The 22,212-nt window shown below is 41.5% G+C and overlaps 2 protein-coding genes across 2 annotated transcripts in view; both read left to right on the forward strand.

The window, feature by feature from the left end:
* Positions 1–5,673: 5,673 nt before the first annotated feature.
* Positions 5,674–22,064, forward strand: scinlb (scinderin like b). Its single transcript, XM_034612626.1, has 17 exons — positions 5,674–5,817; positions 8,594–8,781; positions 10,863–11,017; positions 13,141–13,302; positions 14,232–14,381; positions 14,820–14,909; positions 15,271–15,403; positions 16,127–16,215; positions 16,380–16,595; positions 16,682–16,815; positions 17,022–17,112; positions 18,364–18,534; positions 18,625–18,799; positions 19,681–19,796; positions 19,948–20,025; positions 20,110–20,170; positions 21,258–22,064. Exons 2-17 carry the CDS (start codon positions 8,601–8,603, stop codon positions 21,416–21,418), a joined length of 2,163 nt encoding a protein of 720 aa, XP_034468517.1. The 5' UTR covers positions 5,674–5,817; positions 8,594–8,600; the 3' UTR covers positions 21,419–22,064.
* The window catches only part of wls (Wnt ligand secretion mediator), a 34,751-nt gene continuing 19,566 nt past the window's right edge, over positions 7,028–22,212 (forward strand). The window contains exon 1 of the mRNA XM_034612628.1: positions 7,028–7,039. The gene's annotated coding sequence lies outside the window, so the exon portion shown is untranslated. The remainder of the gene's footprint in view (positions 7,040–22,212) is intronic.

Consider the following 22,212-nt stretch of genomic DNA (forward strand, 5'->3'; position numbering starts at 1 on the left):
GAACACATGCTTTAATGTTAGGTTAAGGGTTATGATTAGGCGAGTAGTATCTATGGTTAAGGTAAATTTAGGTTTAAGTTAGGCTATGGGTTAGACAAGTAATAACTATGGTTAGAGTAACAATGTGTGTGTGTGGAGACAAAGCCTGCTCTGTTTTCTGATCTTTTCATGTAGATGCATCACACACTTAGTCTCAGTCTTTGTTCTCTTTTTCTGTCGCAGACTTTCTAGATGTTAAGATTTATTATTGCAGAGGATGTGGTTGGGTCAGCGGTATGTTGCGTGTCATGTAGCTGCGCTCTAGTTCCTCTGTGAAACTGCAGAGAGGCTGTTAATAAGTGAGATATGTCTCCACACCAGTTTGCATGTATCTTCATGTACGGGAGTCTTAGCAACAAACTGCAGCTCTCATTGTTGTGTGGAATACTTCAGACGGTGTTTAATCCACTTTCCCTCAATAATGAGGAGGTTCACCAGTAGTAAATAATGCTCTAAAAAATGAAATCATATTTAGGCTTTTGTTAAATAGATAAGATCCCTTTCCCACACAGACCTCTTTGTACTGTCATCGACTCCTTACTGCACAAAGTAAAAAATCGACATATACAGTAATATTCAACAATGTTAAAATAATAATTCAACACAGTGCATTGATGAGGGCAGAAAAAGTGCTATGACAGAGTAACTAAGGAGCTGTGCAGCCCTTATCTGACCGCCCACACACCCAGGAAGACCAACAATAACTTTTGACACACACTTCCTGGAAAAACCTATATCTGTGTTCAATTAATTCAGGTCACGGCTACAATTTGAAATGATGCTCCAAAATCCACAGGCCAAGTCTTCCTTCAGAGAAGATGCTGAGATGTAGCAGTAGCATCCTAAGCACAACCAGTTCAAACTGTCTTTCAGCTGACTTTGCATGGCGGAGGACCCGGCCCAGTAATGTTTCACCACTGTTTTTCGACTCAGCCTGATGGAATACACCCATTAATGGTCGCCATTGTTGAAAGGTCATTGTTATCTCCTCCTCCAGCGCTACACAATCACCAAGCTGCAGCCCACTGGCACCGACCTTTCCCTCATCCAACTCAACCTTTGTACAGCATGGGTGGGAGAGGGTATCCTAGCTACCATTTTTATGGCAGATCAACGTTTGTTTACTTGGTCAACTCTCAGTCCCCTCCCCCGTAGTTCCTGCTCAGTGTCACTTGTGACTGTGCTGACCCTCCATGTCCAAACCAGTTATCATGTCTTTACCGCAGAAACATTCTGGAACTAGCAGCAAGATAACAGTGAGGGTAGGCAAACCTGCTGGAGCCACACTTCTGTCTGACTGTCACAAAAAGGGCTTGTCTGAAACAGTTGATAATATTGTCGATAAAATATTGGAAATTCTGTGCTGATACCAAACTTGGCAAAATTATAAACAAGTCCAAAAGTTGTGTAGTTGAATTGATGTTCAGCACCAGCTTTTTATATGCTACTGTTTTTGGGCTTTAGTTTAAACTGACTCCGTTTTTGAAATCTTAAATGATTCTGTCCAATAGTTCAACAAATCAACATGCATGATTTTTAATGATTGGCTTTTCATGAATTTAAAGGAACAGATTTACATTTTGGTTTATACCATAGATTTATATAAAGTTGGAAGACACTCCTCCACTTCCTCCCACAATCCAGAAATGAAACAAAAATACCCCAGATATGAACGCTGTCATCTTGGACATCTCTAAGGAGCTCTAATGAAGATGGAGTCACCACAGCGAGATCCCGCCAATACACTCGCTCGATCAATCGTGAGTAAGTCTCAGCCGTCAATCACGATGCTTCTCCCTGTTTTAATAGCATCAAATAACTAATTAAAACCAAACTGGCTTGAACAAACATCAGTGGGATAAGAACTTCCCAAAATGACAGAAACCATCTCTGAGTAAAATGTAGTTGATGTGTCCTTTGACTTTTGTTTGGCCCATGTCCCATCCACTAACATGGAGGAGGCAGGATTTATACTGCAGCGTGTACTGCAGCCAGCCACAAGGGGGGCTACTGAGACGCTTGGGCTTCACTTTTAGGGAGCTGTCATGTCGTCCATCTTTATATACAGTCTATGATAAATAAGCTGGTAACAGGGGGGAAAACTCTGTCGCTGTCAGAAAGTAACCTCCAAACCTCAATGATTTACATGTCATATATCATTTGTTAAAAACAGAAGTGTCAGAACAATGCGTTATTGTTTTACAGGCAGTCATGTGGTGAAGTGTCTCATTGATGGGTGACTGGGTGACCGGGTGACTTCCTGAATCGAACCATTCCCTCCTTCTTCCAGTTTTCAAGCTAAATAGTGGCTCCAGCTTCAAGGCCTCGTGGGTAATGCACGTAACATAGAATTTTTCGCAGTCCTTTACGTTTTACTGGACATCCTGGTTCTCACTGAAAAAAGCGAGGGTACATCTCTGCTTCATTCCCCTCCCAGCGTCACCTCCTGCAGCGTAAGCCCCCTGATGAGAGGAGTCTAATCCATTCAGGGTTGGTTGTATTGTCGCTGAGGATGTGCTTCAGTCAGCTATCAGTGCGTGGCACAATGGGGGCTCCGGCGGTTAACGCTTCGGCCTGCATGTCACATCCTGTTTGATGATAAATCCACCCAACCACCACAGTCTGGCACCAGTAAATAAACAGCTGAACTCAGAGTGATGGTGTAGCACACACACACACACACGTGGAAGAATAGCAACAGAATTAGAGTCATTTTAACAAGACCTGAGAATATTTTGTCATATATGATCATCAGCCCCAGAACTCGGACCCACTGTGGCTCAGCTGTTTCCTCCTTTTACCACGGAAACATCTGCTCCTTCACTCAAATGTGATTTGAATAATTTTAGGTTACTATGCCGACCATACACATCAACACAAACATCAGATCGAGCAGGAAATGTCGGATGTATTTTTTCCTTGCAGTGATGCGTGGTCACTTGAGGAACAGCTGCTGAAGTCACAGTCTGTATATCTAATAAATCACAAACAGTAGGACGCTCACGCCGGTGTTTACTAACTGCCGCGGGTTGTTCCGCCTGCAGTGTGGACAAACTGCGATTGCACACAGGTCGATATTATCTTTAGTAAGGTTTTTACAACGATGTTACGAAGGTATTGTGGTGAAACAGCTTGTGATAGCCTTCCCAGCACACTTCCCGTTAAACTGTAAAAAGTACAAACAACTTTACTGCAGCATCATCGTCAGCAATGTGTCAACAAGTGCGTTTCTGTTCACCCTGCGTCCATCAGATTAAGACAAAAGTGATCACCCTGTTTGGAACGAGCTGTTATCTTGGCCTGTGTTAACGCTCTGGAGATACTTCAGTATTATTCTTTGTCATTAGTGAGTCCTCCTCAAACAGCTCTACGATACACTGTCACCTTTTTATTGTTTGTGCACCGGACGTTGTGTGCAGAGTCTATGATGCAGGGTGAAGTTAGACATCTTTGTGTTCATCCTACCTGGTTTATCTGCAGTGAGGATTTTATAGTCAATGTTTTTTTATAAAAATTAAACAGAATTTGTGTTACTACTGTTTTCATGTGTGCTGTGTATATTCTATATATATATTGACTCAACTGGTGCTCTAAACTCAGCATTGTACTTCCCTGGGCCTTTAACAATGCACTTGCCAAGTGAGAAGTCGATTAGATGAATGGTTGGACAGATGTGCATTCCACAGACGGACGGACGGACAGATGTTTGTTGAATTAGTCGGTAGATATCTCAACACTTATTCACACTGGAGAAGCTGTTTGTTTCCCATGAGCTGAATTCTCAAGACGACATCTTGCTTTCGAAAGGATAATATGTTGTGAAATAAAACTGGCTGCGTTTCATTGGAAAATTCACTGAGCGCCAAACAAATTTTGACTTGAATGCATTTAATTAGCTGCTGTGCCATAAAGCAATGACTTATCTGTGGTTTTTCTGCTGGACACATTGTCTCCTGTGAGTGAGTCTTACATGTTTGGACAGACAGCCATGGTACCCATCACTGCGTATACTAAAACCCACAGTGTCTGCAGGAGGAGGAGAAGTGCAGCAGGTAGACGCTGAGTGTGACCGCTGTGAAGTTTGCACTAGGATTAGCTGTGTGTAACGAGCTGTGCAGCAGATCCTGCACAGAGACGTATCAAAGAGCAGAGCTGTGGTGAATGATATTGTTTGCTGTGTGAAATGAGGTGATCCTAGTAAAGTCAATATTTTGCATCCTCTGGATTTCTGGTGAGGTGGTTTCTCATGCTGGAGAGGGTTTATGAAAGTTCCTGAAATAGCTTTAAAAACCAAAAAACCTTTGTTTCTGCCGGGACGCTAAATCAATTTTCTCAGTAGTAAAGAGGTGCCTCTTAACCCTGAGCTGTGTTCATTGAATATCTACCTGTATGACTGTGTGACCTCTAAAAAGATTCTTGATCAATATTTGGAACCTAAATACTGTATATAACCTGTTCATGGAAGAAACAAGCACTTGGTGTTACCTCACAATGACTGTGACAATGACATTTTACATGACCATGACATTGAGGAGTTACACCACAAAGAACAAATTTGACAAGTTTTGGAACATCTGCAGTGGCGAGAGGCCATAAAGTGGCCACAGCATATGTTCAACATCCAAGCCTGACTCCTGAATCAGTAACATGCACACTTAAGTCATTTCCTGTTTGCTTTTAGCTCTGTAGCTGTGAGCAAAGCCACACATGACTGAATATATATAAAAAAAAATTGTTCCTTGTTCAAGCAAAGCTTAGAAAATCTAAATTATTTTTATCTAAATTGTCACAGTTAGCATTGTTAGTAAGTGAATAGTTTGAGTGCCCCTGGATCAGCCCCTTAAAGATGTTACATCTGTAACTTCATGAAGGATGATAATTAATGCTGAAGAGATGGAATGATGAACTAAACTGATGACTGTAGCTGTATTTTAGTTTCTTCTTCTTCTTCTTCTTCTTCTTCTTCTTCTTCTTCTTCTTCTTCTTCTTCTTCTTCTTCTTCTTTTTCTTCTTCCTCTTATTATATAGTGATGGTTGTATGACAGTATTAATATATTCTTAATATTTTTTATTATAAATACATATACTCCCAACAATATAACAAATTTATATTGTTGGGTGTATATGTATATATTTTTTTATGTTTGACAGAATTCTTACTATGATATGGTAATCATTTGTACTACCATTACCACTTTAATAAATACTACTATTCATTATTCTACGTCCTACCTATGTTTACCTGTAAGTGACGTCATGCTCTGTCTTGTTCTTTCGTTCTTATAAAAACGTTTTCAAGAAATTGTTGAGAAAAACACTGCTGCTTCCTGCATGTTTGCATGTAAATCCCTCAGTTCAGGAAATCAGAGGGAGGGAGGGAGGAACCTTATCCTGACTCAGAGTGTCCCTCCCTCTCTGAACACCTCACACTCTGCCCTGAGAGACAGTCAAGTTCACACGCAACTGAAGAGGAAGACTTTTTATAACCTGTTATATTAAATGTATATGAGAACAAATGTGGCTGCACACAGGCTGACTGAAGCATCTTTCTATTTGCGTCTCCTGTCGACCAATCAGCGCTCCTCCCCCCTTCCCCTCTGACAGACGTGAACACTCCTCCTCCTCTTCCTCCTCCTCCTCCTCCTCCTCCTCCTCCTCCTCCTCTGCACACAAAAACATAAAAACTGCTCCACACACACACGGGTCACACCCACGTCTACAGCCTCCACCAGCGTCTCTGCTCCACTTTCTCCTCCTGCCTGATTCATCTTGCAAACTGTGAGTTCACTACTACTTCTTCTTCTTCTTCTTCTTCTTCTTCTTCTTCTTCTTCTTCTTCTTCTTCTTCTTCTTCTTCTTCTTCTTCTTCTTCCAGTCAACACGCACGCTCCTTCTCTCCCTTCATGCCCTTTGATTTAACACTTCTTGTTTATACACTGAGGAGAAAACGGTGCAGGATCTTGGCTGCGTAGCTCGTGTTGTTAGAACTGGGACGCTCGTGTGGCCAGTTAAAGTTTGAAGTGATTTTAACTCTAGATGTGCACTCAGTGTCCGTCCATTCAGAATTATTTATTTATTTGTTTGATCACTGGCCTCCTGCACAGCCAGTGAAAGGACGAGAAACAGAACTACACTGCAGGAAGTTTGGGTTTTATGATAGAGATAAACTGTGTTGTATGTCTGAGGGGACATTCTCTGTTATACATTGAGAATGAACGGAGCAGAGTGTAGGAAGTAGTAGTTTGGATGTTATGTAATAGTTATAAAAAAAAAGAAAAAAGGCATGAGGTAGTCCAAAGAGTAAATGTGACTTAATGTGGAAGCAGCAGGAATGAGTCCTGGATTCTATTCTATTCTATTCTATTCTATTCTTTTCTTTTCTTTTCTTTTCTTTTCTTTTTCTCTTCTCTTCTCTTCTCTTCTCTTCTCTTCTCTTCTCTTCTCTTCTCTTCTCTTCTCTTCTCTTCTCTTGACTTGTCTTGTCTTGTCTTGTCTCGTCTTGTTATTCTTATATGTGCAGATGACTCAAACAATAGAGATCAGTCTCCACAGCAGATTACATGAAGTCTCTTCATTAGAGCTGCTCTTCCCAGCAGACATCTCTGCACTGATCCCTGTGGACCAGCAGTGTTGTCCTCACTGTTATGTTAGGATGGAGGGGTTGTAACACCTGAACCAGCCTGTACACCCCCGCCCCAATAATCATACCCTCACACTGAATGACGAATATTAACCGTTGTCAAACATGACAAAGTGGTTGCTTCTCTCGATTCAATTTCATTTGCAGCATGAACAAATTAGAAAACTAGTTGGTACATTCTGGCAAGTATGACGTATAAGTAGTGATTGTTTAACTCAAAGTAACGCCCCCTGGTGCATCAGTGTTATTAATGGTGCATTTGGCTCCAGACTCTCGTTCTCTGAGGGTTCGTCCATGATGCAGCATTTATTGATCATCTCGTTACAGGAAGTCCACTGAGTGTTTTTTTCCCTCTCTGCGGTGAAACCTGAGCTACATTTAACCACCAGCTGAACAAACTCCACAGCAATCATTCTCCATCATGATGTGTTTGTTTTATCTCTGCCCTGTCAGGTGGTAGCTGTGATGTCATATTTTAACATGTGTAAATAATGCACCCTGCACAATAAGCAGGTGTAGCCTGTGGTTATAGCATGTGGATCACTAGTGTAAGTATATGGTGTGTGAGCTCTCGTGCGCTACAGCGATGAGAAAGTGGAAATTGTCGTGGTTTTGAGATCACAGCCGACGTCAACTCCGTTGCAATAATCCTGCTGCTGCACCGATTTGTAATCTGGCTCTTGTGTAATCGGGGCGAACTGTAATCTGTATAATCTGGCAACCTTGGCAGAACAAACACTATCATCATAATCTAAAGTTTGTTTTTTTTAGGCAAACCTTCCTTCACACTTAAAGCTAAAGAGTCGTTCCAGTTCATGTGAAAAGTTAAACATCTCCATAAGTCCGCATGTGAATAATGTACAGATGTGACAGCAGCCGACTAATTGTTGGTTTAAGAACAAGCTTAACTGGTTCCCACTCAGCTTCTACCTTCAACTCTACTGAAGCATTTGCTTTTCAGGAAAACACGTCATGATGTTGATGCCAAAAAAAGACATCTCACTTCACTTAGAAAAGAGCGCACACCTCTACTAAGGCTGTCCACTTTATTACCATATTGCATCAGATTGGCACCAAATTTCGCCTGTTTATAGATATTTGCACTCTCCATATGAAATTCACACAAATGTAGGAAAATGTCCTTATTAAAATGTAAAAGAAAGTGGAAAAATAAATCCTTGATCTGCTCCCTCAATAGAATCAGCTCCAAAAGATAGATGATACTTTCTTGGTCCCTGCCACCAAGTTTCAAGAAAATCAGTTCAGTAATTTTTGTGTAATGAGACAAAAAGCAATGAAAAGCAAAAATCACACTCTGTACAGCACATACATAGGCCAAACAGTGACCTTATATTAAAACAAGCCTTCTAGCTAAAGCCACGTTAGGTTTCTCAGCTACACATTGGTGTCAGTGACAGGTTTCTAACCCTATTTGTTACTGTACATTGGCTGCAAAAAGTCTACACCCCCAATGAAACCTTCAAATCTACTAGATCACGATTTGAATCGGCACCAAGTTTCACACGCTCATCGATACCAAGCCCCTAAATATGTCTTTTATACATTTTTTCACATATAATACAGATGTAATTCTCTCCTGGAGGATCCGCCCCCTGATCAGGATCAGCACAAAGTTTAATGTTTTTTTTTTAACTAAGTTTCCTGGTAATCTGTCCAGTAGTTTTTGTGTAATCCTGCTGACTAACAAACAAACACAGATGAAAACACAAAACACATCCACAAATAGCCTGCATCTCTGTCTGCCCCTGTGTCCTTGGGTTGGGTTTGTATTGACAACGTTCTATTTGCAGCAACATTTACAAGGCAATAACATTGAAATCCCTCCCTGTCTTTTCCTGCCTCCCTCTGACCTCCTCTGAATTTCTAACCCTCCCTCTCTTTCTCTTCCCTCAGAGCCACCATGGTTTCCCATAAAGAGTTTGTGGGTGCGGGGAAGCAGCCGGGCCTGCAGGTGTGGCGTATCGAGAGCCTGGACCTGAAGCCGGTTCCCAAGGCCCTGCACGGCAACTTCTACAGCGGGGACGCCTACCTGCTGCTCTTCACCACCGCTGCACCTTCCTACAACATACACATGTGGCTGGGTGAGACACAGACACTGTTGTAACACGTCAGAGCGCTCAACACATTATAATAATCCCCTTAGTATTTAAGATATCATCTTTGCTGTTATTGAACTAATCCTCTCTATCTGACTTGATGAAAAGGATTTAGTCAGTTTTGAGAAACGTGCAACAACACATTTAGAAGCAGATTGAATCAGCCTTATTTGTCATTCAATAATACATGTTCAAGCATACATGGGCGCAAAATGCCGTACTTCTCAGATCAGGGTGCAGGTCACAGACACATTATCCACTGAACATAAAAAGTAAGAGAGCAGTGTCAAAAACTTAGCAGGCAGTCAGTGGACGTTTAAAATACTTTTGCACTTTATGCATATCTGTTAGTGGACAGTATTTTACTGCAGAACATTCCCTGCTTCATTGCTTGTGTTGTTCTCCTGCTACTTTGTTATAGAAGGTTTTATTGTCATTTGTCATTTTATGATTTTCCCAACTTGTTTTATGTTCCTGAGGTTTTTGTTTCATCTTTGTTTTATGACAACTTGCCAAAGCAAATTCATATCATGTGAATGGTGATAAAACGCTGGCTGCTCAAGTTGGTGAAAGTACAGTGTTGTAATCAGCTCCTTACCAAACTTAGTTGCATACTAAAGTGAAGATAAGATAAGATAAGTTTAAACATCCATGTATTGCTAGTTAGACCCATATAAACACACAAATGTGGCTTTAGGTATGAGACTTAATCAATTTACAGACATGATCACCAATGAAAACAGTGGGAAAGTTACTGGAACACTCATGGGAGTAGTGGTGTGGGTAGAACTGCAGGAGGGAAGACATATAAATTCCACGGCGTAGTGTTTTTGTTTGTGTAGCACATTGAAAGCAGCGTTGGCTCTTATCACCAAAAGTTTTTTGCAAGGTGACGTCTTTGCATGCGTCTTCTACTTGTATGGCACCCCATTTTCACCCTGACATATTTTTTTTCTCCCAGTTTGGAGTCGAAACTTTATGTGAAATCTCATGAACACGCCCACTCACTTTCTGTGATTTTCCAGACATTCTCCTGCTGTATTCACACATGGGCTCAATCTGACTTTTTTTCTGGACATTTTATTGGGGCAGGAAATGTGGAATATGTCTGGAGTAACTGACTGGGACATTTGCGTTCTCACATACAGCCATTCTGGGAAAATTACAGGAAAATGTCCGGAGTTCAGAAAGTGAAACTTCCCGTGGCGCTGAACGGAAGGTAGACTAGATGAGGCTTCTGATCTAAGTGCTGAAACATCCTATGCTGCTTCGTTGCATAGGACATTTCCTTCTCTAAAACTCTTACCGCTTTGTGAAATTCCTCTCTCCAGACAGTCCCCTCAGTTCAAGCCTGAACAGAGCGCACGGTGACACACTCCTTTAGATCGAAGGCAAAATATTTTTCTCGGGAACCAAAGATTTTTCGTTACATAACAAAACCAAGGCCTAAACAAAACTGAGCTATGACTCATATGGAATCACCCTGCAGGCCACAAGAAACAGGCGCTGGTCCCACCATGTCTGCAGTGTTCCCTGCCAAGTCTCATACTGTGGCAGCGCACACACACACACGCATACACACACACACACACACACACACACACACACACACACACACACACACACACACACACACACACACACACACACACACACACACACACACACACACACACACACAAGGGCCCTTTAGATCTGCTGCCACTGCAACCATCTGAAAGTTGTTAGCCCAAAAATAAATGAGCACATAATTAATCCCTGTGTCTGAGATGGATGTTAGTCATGTAAACTATCATGGAATAGTTTTATCCGTGCTGCGTGCCATCTGACAGTAATAGCAGGATACAAAGCAGCTCTGCAGATGTGGTTAATGTGATTCAAAGACTCCAGTCCTGACTCAGGGGTCTGTTAAGGCCACTGCAGAAATTACAAAGTGCTGCAGTTTGCTCTGCTCATGCCAAATAACTGAAATGTACTGCGGTAAACTTGATCCTTCAGCATCCATGTGGAGCCATTAAGGGATTCAGCAGCAGAGTTACTTGAGTGCAGATGTCTTGTTTCCGCAGGGGACGAGTGTTCGCAGGATGAGAGCGGATCAGCCGCCATCTTTGCCATGCAGCTGGATGACTTCCTGGGTGGTGGGCCGGTCCAGTACAGGGAGCTGCAGAACAGCGAATCCAACACCTTTCTGGGGTACTTCAAATCAGGCATCAAGTATAAGGTGAGTTATCAATCCATCCATCCATCCATCCATCCATCCATCTATCCATCTATCCATCTATCTATCTATCTATCTATCTATCTATCTATCTATCTATCTATCTATCTATCTATCTATCTATCTATCTATCTATCTATCTCTCTCTCTCTCTCTCTAGATAAATGTTTCAACTAATGGATGGATTAAATGTAGTACTCACATTCATGTTCTCCTGAGGTTAAATTATTATAACTTTGGTAATCTATTCACTTTTTATCCAGCCCCATCACCATGTTAGATCGCTAGCACCAGTTCGTCTAATAGCCTTAGAAAAAATATTGATATTCTCACCAGTTGTAACTGTGCCTTGTATTTAGGGCTAATTATCTGAAGTTAGCATACGAGGATATATTTACGCTAATCTCAGCTAAACATGGTAAGCATGGTATTATACCTGCTGAAACAACGACATATTGGCATTGTCTTTGCTAGCATGTTAGCATACTGACGTTAATTAAAGCACTGCTGTGCCAAATTACAGCCACACAGAGCCACTGACTACGGGCTGCAGACTCTTAGTCCTGTTCATCCAGAAATACTGAACGCTCTAATGTCTCTTTGTCATGAAATAGATATTCAAATTCAGTGTTTAAAAAGGGAAAATCACCATTTTAATGAATTTGTACAAAGGGTTTACGAGCAAAAAAAGGTTGAGAGTCACCGCTCTGCATTAATGACTGCATAGATAAAGTATAAGCATTTACTGTTAAGAAATACAAAGTTAGTGATTACGACAATAACAGTAACAGTTGTGATGACTTCACATAGAAATGTGTCAGAACTCTCTTTGACTTTAATGTAGCCCAAAATACCCTCAGGGTTTAATGATTGTCAGCATCTCATGAACTTTGTCATGCTGCTAAGCTTATGAGTCTGAAGTTCAGAGGAGACTCAACATTCCTCTTTGCCATTCAGGGTGTGTCCCACTGTCTGAGTTAGACTATAACTGAATCAACCAGCCTGTTCAAAAGAAAACATGTGGAAAGACACAGGCTGAGCCACTTTAACCAGCCATCTGTTTCCCATTTCCCATAAAGACCATCCAACCCCCCTCCTGGCTTTAGCTCGGTGTAATTAGCCCCACGAGTTGTTTACTACTTTAGCAAAGGTTGGAAACACTGTTTTGCACATGTGCACACACGCACAGACGCACACACACACACACACACACACACACACACACACACACACACACACACACACACACACACACACACACACACACACGCACACACATTTGTACACTCACTATGTAGGGTCTATGCTGGAAAATGGTCCTCACAAATATATAAGTACAGGAACACACACACACACACAATGATCTACAGAAAAAGAAGCATGAAACAGAACTAACAAACCTCATTATCTCCTCATAGTTTTGGTAACTCCACTGTTAGGAAAACAGCTCTTCCATTATAATAAACAGTGCCTGCATTGTTGCCATGGAAAGTTTTACCCTCACAAAGGCACAAGCATTCACAGTATGAATGTGGTTTCCATTTTGAGGTCTGCACCGCCAATATTCCACATGCTAACCGAGCCTTATTGGGTAAAGATTCTCTGACAGTGTTTGCTTCAGTTTCTCAATGTGCATCCTCTATCAAACATGTGTCCAGCTGAGAGTGTGTCTGTTGCACTTTTGCAGTATTTGATTTTATGTCTTTGTTTAATGGCTTCAATAAGGATGGCACGTCAAGAGACAATCCAGCCACCAAGGTACATGATCCTCCTTCTGCCCAGAAGCAGGCATCATGTTCTTTTCATTTTCTCCACTCGATAAGGTTTATTGGTTTATTTGGCAGTGGGATTTACGACCTATTATCGTTTGTGGCTTTATGGTGTTGTGTCAAACTCATTTCATCCTGATCCTACAGCCCATGTGTCTCATGAAGTCATCCACTCCATACACCCTGCTTCAAACCTCTCAGTGTGGCAGTTGTGACTGTTATGGCTATTGACTAATAAAGCTGTGTACATTATGTACAATTAGTGACTTTTTCTTCCCTTATCTATGCTCATGTACACATTTCAAATGAAGTTTGAAGTTTACATCACCTGAATTATTGGGGGTTTTTTTGTCACAGAAAGGGGGCGCAGCCTCAGGTTTTCAGCATGTGGTGACCAATGACATGAGCATGAAGCGCCTGCTGCACATCAAGGGTCGGAGAGCCATCAGAGCCACTGAGGTGGACATGTCCTGGAGCAGCTTCAACAAGGGAGACTGCTTCATTATTGACCTGGGGAAGGTGAGCTCTGTTTTTCTTTGTGTGTGTGTGTGTAAACTTTTTTGTCACCTCTTTAGAAGTTTTTCTAGCTGAAGCACTGACCTTGTCAGGACCAGGAAACCTCATGGGGACCAAAGCATGGTCCCCATGAGGGGCTAGAATAGAATATACATGCACAAATACAGAATAAATATGCAACAATAAAATAAGAATACTCACTACGAAGACAAAATATGAACAAATGAAATGTAAAAAAATATATACCCATATGAGTGTATGTGTTGTGTGTGTGTGTGTGTGTGTGTTGAATGTTCATAGCACAGGGTTGATGCAACATGTGTGTTTCTGTTAAGCTGGAGGACTACTTCATATCCTGTTCACTCATACACTCACTCATAGGTCAGACACTATACTGTAATACAGCATATCTTCACCGTAATACTTTGGTTCTTTTTGACAGAGTGACTTTATTTATTACATAAACCACTTTGAATAATATTTATGGTCATTATTGATTTATATATAGTCATTATTTATCACAGGAATAAAAATTCAATGCATTCACATTCTGTAATTAACTCTCCACACAGTAGTTTTGATTGTTAGTGGTATAGCCGGCTGTTTCTTTTCTTAATTCATCTTGCCTGATGGATTTGGCAATTTCAATTTTTTGGTCATTTTATTTCACTGTCACCTGATCACAGCGGCTCATGTGATGGAAAGAGAGTAAGTAATGAGCGTATTCTTTATTAAAACAAACAAAATTGTAAACCGATATACCAGGTGCAGTTCTGTTGACAAAAGAGCTGTGTGTTTGCCTTCCCCCCCCAAACACACACACACACTTCCTGCTACCATGTCACCATAGTAACCAGAGTGGTCATCGAATCATCCAGGACAACAATTTGATGGACTTTCCGCTCAGCTCCCTGTCTCTTCCTCTCCTGCAGAACGTCTACCAGTGGTGTGGCAGTGAGTGCAACCGTTTCGAGCGGCTCAAGGCCTCTGGGGTCGCCATCGACATCAGAGACAATGAGAGAAACGGCAGAGCCCAACTCCATATTGTGGAGGAGGGGGAGGAGCCGGCAGAAGTCATAGAGGTGATACACAATCACAGACATTCCCTTTTTTTTCTCATCCACGCACTGAAGGTGATCTCCCCAGAGCAGAAGCCATAAGTGCCCTTGATGCATTTCACGGCCAGCGAGTGAGTCAGCGTGGGAAACGAGCGGGACACAGTGCGGCCCTTTGTAATTTGCTGTTTGTTTGCCAATTCTGTGCCAAGTGGCTTTTGTGAACACTCCCTTTACGACGAGAGAGGAAGGTAAACTGCAGAGAGGCCCAATGAGACAGAGAAGAGGACAGGATGGTTCACAGAGTCTGTTTCAGATTCATCAGATCGTGTTTAATCTTAGTAAAGCTGTAGATTATAGTCTACGAAACAAACCACCATCGAGGCTATCATAGCTTGAGGCACAAGTGATGTTTATAACAAAAAGAGGACACAATAATAATTTCCTCTGGTTGTTGGTGTACAGGCTCTGGGTGCTAAATCCTCCATTGCGCCCGGCACTCCTGATGATGAGAAGGTGGACACCTCCAACAGGAAGAAGGGCGCCCTCTACATGGTGAGTGACAAAAGTGATGAATTTCACTGACTGTATATGTAAGATTTTGTTGTATTCTTGTGTTTCTGTTTTTATGAATTTGAACACCAGAACTTCAATAACACAAACTGAATGTTGTTTCCAAGTAAGTGTAAACTTACCAACATATTTGGGGGCCACAGTTTTCTGTCGCTGTCCGAGCCCGACAGAAAATGAACCGAGCCTGAACCCAACAGGCTTTATGTTTCTTTTGTCCAAACCAAAAATTAGACCAACGTTTACAGGCATGTACAGTGTAAAAATGAGAGATCGTTTGAAGTGAAGTCTTTCATTGCCGAGCCGGTAGCTGATTCTCTGATTCTCTGATTGCTCTGTTTTCTAGATCTCTGATGCATCTGGTACGATGAAGGTTTCCCCTGTGGCTCCGTCCAGTCCCTTCAAACAGGCCATGCTGTCTCCAGAGGAGTGCTACATCCTGGACAACGGGGTGGACAAGAACATCTTTGTCTGGAAAGGTACCAGCAGCCTTATAATAGCCTTTTAGTTTCCTCCTCACATATATTTTTTCTCCTGCACAAATTAGAGAGAAGTTAGGTGGAAAGTGTGTGTTTGCAATTAGTTGGGCCTCCAAGCTAAACACATGAACAGCAGCTGTTCTGCCCCTGATTCAGTCAAATATCTGTGATACTTCTACAGTCATTTAAACTGCTACAGCGAGAGTGACCAAATCTACAGTCATTTATTTTTGATCAATGTCTGAGCCTCCTGGAGGTGTCTTAGTCTCAGGCCCTGTTCAGACCTGGTATTAACATCTGTCCTGAGAGATCTGACCACAAGTGGACATTTAATTGCCTCCTGAATGGGGCGGCTCACTTGTGATCAGATGTCGTGTCCCCGCTCTATGTGAAGATAATCATGTGTGAAATTTGTTTGTGAAAACCACATTATGTCGTTTTTACCCAGTCTGAGTTCACAAATGTGTCCAATCACAATGTTTATGTCAGTGTGTGTCTGTGTGTGTGTGTCTGTGTTCAGACTTTAACTTGGAATCAGAACAATCAGGACGGATGTTTATATAAAGTCTGAATACGGTCTCAGTGAAACCTCTGCGATGGGATTAGCCCAGTTAATAATACATACCTGCCCTGATAAAAAAATCTAAACCTTTGTGCTTTAATATGATGTATAGGGAATTATGGGCTTTTCACCATGTCCTCCTTGTTTTTGTTTCCAACCAGGTCCCAAGGCCAACATTTCAGAGCGTAAAGCAGCCATGTCTGCAGGTCTGCAGTTCATCAGAGACAAGGGATACTGTAATAAGACACAGGTAAAGCTTACATGGTTGTTAATAACTGCTGTTACAGCAATGTTACACTGAGAGAAAGAAAATAATGTGGCAAAAAAAATCACGTATATGATTTAATGTCAAGACAAAAAGCAACAAATGAAACACACAGAGTTCATCAATTTAAATCCCTCATCCCCACACAGCTCCAGGTACTTCCCGCAGGAGCCGAGACGACTCTGTTCAAGCAGTTCTTCGGTGACTGGAAGGACAAGGACGAGACCACAGGCCCCACTAAGGCCTACACCATGGGCCGCATAGCAAAAGTGGCGCAGGTGCCCTTCGATTCCTCCACCCTGCACTCAAACAAAGCCATGGCCGCTCAGCACGGCATGGTGGATGATGGCAAGGGCAGTGTCAAGGTACGATGATGGTTTATTCAAAAAAAGAAGAAACATGGTAAAACAGTATGATTGGTGAGATGTTTAAATTGTGGTCTGGCTTTCAGATCTGGCGAGTTGACAACGGTGCAATGGCGCTTGTGGAACCGTCATCCCACGGTCACTTCTTTGGCGGAGACTGTTACCTCATCCTCTACAGCTACAGACTGGGAGGCCGGGAGCAACACATCATATACACCTGGTGAGTAAACATAAATATCCACACAAACATGTGTGCACCTTGTTATTGTCTAATTTTATATGAACTAATGTACTAATATTAATTACAACACTGTGGAAGAGTGCGTTCACATGATACCACACCACACCCAGTCTAACCACACACAGTACACACCGGTAAAGTTCTGGGAAAGTCATGCAGTGTGTGTGTGTGTGTCACTGTGACAGGCAGGGGCTGAAGTGCACTGTGGATGAACTGGCAGCCTCTGCGTTCCTCACAGTGAAGCTCGATGACTCAATGGGAGGATCTCCAGTTCAGGTTAGTGCTGGATGCACATGCACAGTTCTCCTTTTCATAACGTGTAAAAACAAGTCTGTGCAACCCCACAGTAATCTGCAACATCTGACTATATGATAAAAAAAAATTCCATTAGTGTTAGAATTTATTCTTTTTTGTAATTATTTAAAAAATGTACGCTTTTGAAAGTTTGAAAACGTAGATTTTTTCTTTTTAGAATCTGAAACAAATAGACAAAGTTGCCTGTTCTCTGAAAATGAGAAGAGGATTGTGGAAGTTAAGTGAGAAGTTGCAGTTTATAGTGTCAAAATTAACTAACTTGAAACTTGCATGACAACACAAACTGTTTACCCTTTTATCACTTACTTCATTAAACAGTAACTGGTACAAAGATTAATTATTCATTATGACTTATTACAGAGGATAAGGTAAATAAATATGTCATTAGAAAATGTATTCTTCTGCTATGACAAACAAACAGCCTGGGACAACCAGCAGAGGGCAGTGTTACTGTATGTTTTTCTGTGACTCCACTCGACTCAGTCTACGGCAGCTCCACATATCACAAAATGACTTCAACATGTTTGTGGCCACAGTAGAAATGGCCAGGAAACGGTGCTACAGTTCATCTTCCAGTCAAATAATAAGAATATATAACTGGATATTTTACTTAAGAAGGAGTTTATTCACTTTCTTATGATCTTGGCATCAAAACAGAGGAAAACCTTTTGCACATGTACTGAAAAACTGCCTTATTAATAGGTGATATACCACTGTGAAACGTAAATGTGCATTTTCTTCCATTTGAAGCAGTCCTTTTTTTCTGTAGAATTTTGTATAATAGTGTATGAACTTCTATTAACAGTATCTAAACCCTTGATTCAGTCGTCTGATCCATCTCAGTGAAAGTCAAAGAAGCATTGATATGTGCCCAAGTTCCCGTTTGTGTATTAATACACACCATTTACATGACATGTGATACTAAACTGTACAGAGTGCATTATAAATATGATTTGAATAAATTTAGGGTATATATAATTTATAGAGCTAAAACCTGCAAAATAGTTTAACCAGACATTTGATATTACTTGATATGCTGACAAACTGAGATATGATCCCGAAACTGCCTTATATGTCATTTATATCTACATATTCATCCAAACATTTGATATGATATTATTCAATTTTTCTACATAGATGTAGGCTACACTAGAATAGTGATTAGAGCCACCAACCTTCATAGTGAAGTATTTCTCATGGCTTCATCCACAGGTGAGAGTGACTCAGGGTCAGGAGCCTCCCCACCTGATGAGCCTGTTCCAGGGCAAACCCATGATCATCCACAGCGGAGGGACGTCACGCAAAGGTGGCCAGTCGCAGACCAGCAGCACTCGTCTCTTCAACATCCGGCAGAGCTCCTCCCGTGCGACTCGGGCTGTGGAGGTGAGCTGTGTGCACACGTCCCTGTGAAACTGACGTGCTGTAGAGATGTATCATTCTCACCTCTCATCTGCCTGCACCCTGTTTACTCAGGTCGAGGTCTGTGCCTCCAATCTGAACACCAACGACGTGTTCGTGCTGAAATCCCAGAGCGGCGTGGTGGTTTGGCGGGGCATCGGAGCCAGTGATGAGGAGGCGGCAGCTGCCAAACATGTAGCGGATTTCTTTGGTGGCAAAGCCAGCCAAGTGTCAGAGGGCAAGGAGCCAGGTGGGTGTCCCCTTATACGTAACACAACAAAAGAAAAGACTCAGTTAGTATTAGCTTGATATTCAACACTTATCCCCAATGGAAAGAAACCAGTGGACTATCAGCCAGGATGGCTGCTCCTTTATTTATCTGCCAAAGATGACATTTTAGACAATAACATAGATAACAATTGTCTGATTTTGACAATTATGGAATAGTTAGCTAACCAAAGTTATACACTTAAAGTCATAATGGAAACTAGAACTAGAAGTGCACCAAGGCCACATTTAAACTAGATCTTGATTTGGATCTGCAACAAATTTCACACACTCATAAATATCAGCCCTCTAAAAATGTCTGTTTCTTTCATTAAGATCCATGAATGTTTCTCTGAGAAAAATGTTAAGAAAGATGAATCCGCACCAAAATACTGTAATATAATGGGTGATAATGCGTTCTTTCCTGACCCATTCTAAATGATTCCACCAAGTTTTGTGGTAATCCCTCCAGTAGTTTTTGCGGAGCCTTTTAAACAGACAAACAAACACATAAAAAAAAAAACATAACCTCCTTGGCAGAGGTACTTAGTTACAATGAGTCATTGTTTTAATTTGATTACAACTCTGTCGGTTAAAAACAATTCAGTCCTGTTGTCATGATGAAAGTTTAACAGATAAAATGAACACCTCTGTTTCATGGTCACATCTAATTGCTACATGATGTATTTTGCCATGCAGATTTAATTTTCATCATTGGCCTGATAAGACCAAAGTGCTGCTTGACGTAAAAAGATTAAAACGCCAAGTAAAACGGATGTAATTCACTTCCTGTTCAAACAAACCAAGCCCAGATACGTGACAAACTACTTGTAACGGATGGTTGTTGTACTTTTTGCCTCCCAGCTGATTTCTGGTCTGCTCTTGGTGGTAAGAAGGATTACCAGACGTCAAAGAGTCTGCAGAAGATGGTCAAACCCCCGCGTCTGTTCGGCTGCACCAACAAAAGTGGGAGACTTGCTGTAAGTCACTGAGTGAAAAGATAAGAGTTATTACATGTACAATAACAGATGAGGAAATGTTATTATACAATCAACACAATGATATCAAACTAATGCTAAAATTGAAGTTCTACAAACTTAAACACATGATTTTTTCCCTGCTGCCTCTCAGGTTGAAGAAGTACCAGGAGACTTGACTCAGTCAGATCTGGCCACGGATGATGTCATGATCCTGGATACCTGGGACCAGGTGAGAGGTTCTTTTATGATCTGCTCATAAAACCCTTCTGCCAGACTTTCTGAATGACTGTGAGTGTGTCTCTCCTCCTTGTAGATCTTCCTTTGGGTCGGAACCGATGCTAACGCAGAGGAGAGGAGCGGAGCTCCCAAAATAGGTTTGTCGCACTACAACTCTAACACGTTTATACCGTCATGCTATTATATGACATTTTAGATTCATAGATGTTGGGTTTATGTAAAGTTAAAGAGTTTGAAGGCACTTGGCACCTTAAACAGGCACCCAAAGCATCACACAAATTCACTTTACAATACAAAAGAAAATCTGTATTTTCACAGTGTGTGTATTCTTAAATTATCTTCTCACACTGTGCCTCTGTTTCTCGGACTCAGTGTCTTAATTCAAATGTGTTAGTAAAGGATTAACCCCAAATTAGGCTTTAATGGCACATTTTCAAGTGTTGACACCCTGTCAATATAAAAACAGACTCAAATACACAACAAAAAAGCTTGTATAGACCTTTATGGACCTCTACGATTGTCTGTATAATATGTTTAAGTTTGTGTATATTTGGCTACAAAGTTTTAAAGTTGAAATAATGCACATTTTTATATTGACAATAGGGCAAAATGACAAACATAATAGGAAAGGTGTCATTTATATGAATAAACTCTCAAAAATTATCTTAGTCAATCCAGCTTTTTATCCTCTTTGGGATTAATGTTTTGGTTTTACCAACATTTCCTTGATTTCCTCTCAGCAGCTCATCTCTGGCTGTAGCAGGCAGCTGTCTGCAGAATTATTTCGCTTTTAAAACCCACTCTCAGCTAGTAATGCTACCCGACTGGCTCCAAACAACAGACAGACACAGTTAGCAACTAGCTGGAAAACTTAGGCGAGTGTGTAACAAGTCGGGTTTCAGAAATTTCCCTCAGGAGTTAAAGCTAAAATGCGAGTGAGTGTTGGACTTGCATGTGTCAGGTGGCCAGAGACACAACTCCAAATGAAAGATACTGCTTCAGTGTATCTGCAACTGTTGTCCGTATCTCTTTATCTGCCCTATGAGCTTTACAAAGTGGTATTAAGTCAGTGATTTGTTTACAACTAAGTGAGCAAAAATCAATGAATGCAGGTTTAAATCTACTGATTCTCAGCGTTAAATGATGCTGTCAGATTTGTCCATGTTCTCACTTTGTCTCCTGTCTGTGTCTTACCCCTCCCTCTATATCTACCTCTGAATGTAGCAAAAGAGTACGTAGACTCAGACCCATCTGGTCGCAAAGGACTTCCCATCAGCACCATCAAACAGGGAGCAGAACCTCCGACGTTCACTGGCTGGTTCCAGGCTTGGGATCCCAAGATGTGGGAGACAGATCCAATGGACACAATCCGTAGTCGTTTCTGAACGCAAAACTCCCGGCTCCTCCTCCCCCTCTGACGTCTTACCTGTCCAGCACTTCCTCTTGCTGCCGTGTTCATCTTATCTCTAAGTCCCTAAGTGCCAAAACCGATGTTATTATGACCGTCGTCCGGTTGAATGGCTGCCTCTACGCCTTGGTCTTGGTGCAGCGCACAAGACTTCAAGAACTGGAACGCAGCACCATCAGAATTCAAATGACTTCCTCTTGTAACGTCACCTGTATCTGATGGTTAAGCAGTCGGTTACATCCAACAGCTTGTTGCTAGCTTGTTACATATTAATCAAATCACCTCTGAGGCCCTAATATGACTAGGAAATAGGAAAGGAAGCCATTTTAGACAGCTGGAGGTATGATCCGTTTCTATCTGCTCTCTTTCACTTGTGTTCAGAGGTCACCATCATACTCTGTCTCAGTCCCTTTGTTTTTCATTATGAGCTCAGTTTACTACATGTGTTCTATCATTGGTTGTGTACACCAATCAGAAGTTGCATGGTGCATTTTTTATTCATATTCTGTGCTTTTAAATGTTAAAAGGCGTACAGTGGTATGCACACATTTTGTTTGTGTCTATACTCTTTATTAAATTACCCTGACATGCTCATGTGGACGGCTTTTAAATAAAACTCCCAGGATTTCAAGGCTATTTTCTCTTATTTGAACATTTTCAAGGCTGATGAATAAATGAATCAGATTCATTTTAAATACACACTCTTTCCCGCAAATTTGAATCAAACCTACAGGAGGGTTATGAGACAGTTCTCGCTGAGGTTCTCTCCTC

This window comes from Hippoglossus hippoglossus, chromosome 17 (assembly GCF_009819705.1).
Source record: "Hippoglossus hippoglossus isolate fHipHip1 chromosome 17, fHipHip1.pri, whole genome shotgun sequence".
NCBI classification, from domain to species: Eukaryota; Metazoa; Chordata; class Actinopteri; order Pleuronectiformes; family Pleuronectidae; genus Hippoglossus; species Hippoglossus hippoglossus.

Excerpts from the sequence above, each read along its gene's own strand:
- scinlb (XM_034612626.1), top strand. The coding sequence starts at position 8,601 with ATGGTTTCCCATAAAGAGTTTGTGGGTGCGGGGAAGCAGCCGGGCCTG. Across the intron at positions 13,303-14,231 it reads TCATTATTGACCTGGGGAAG|AACGTCTACCAGTGGTGTGG; the intron begins GTGAGCTCTGTT and ends CCTCTCCTGCAG. Across the intron at positions 17,113-18,363 it reads TGGGAGGATCTCCAGTTCAG|GTGAGAGTGACTCAGGGTCA; the intron begins GTTAGTGCTGGA and ends CTTCATCCACAG.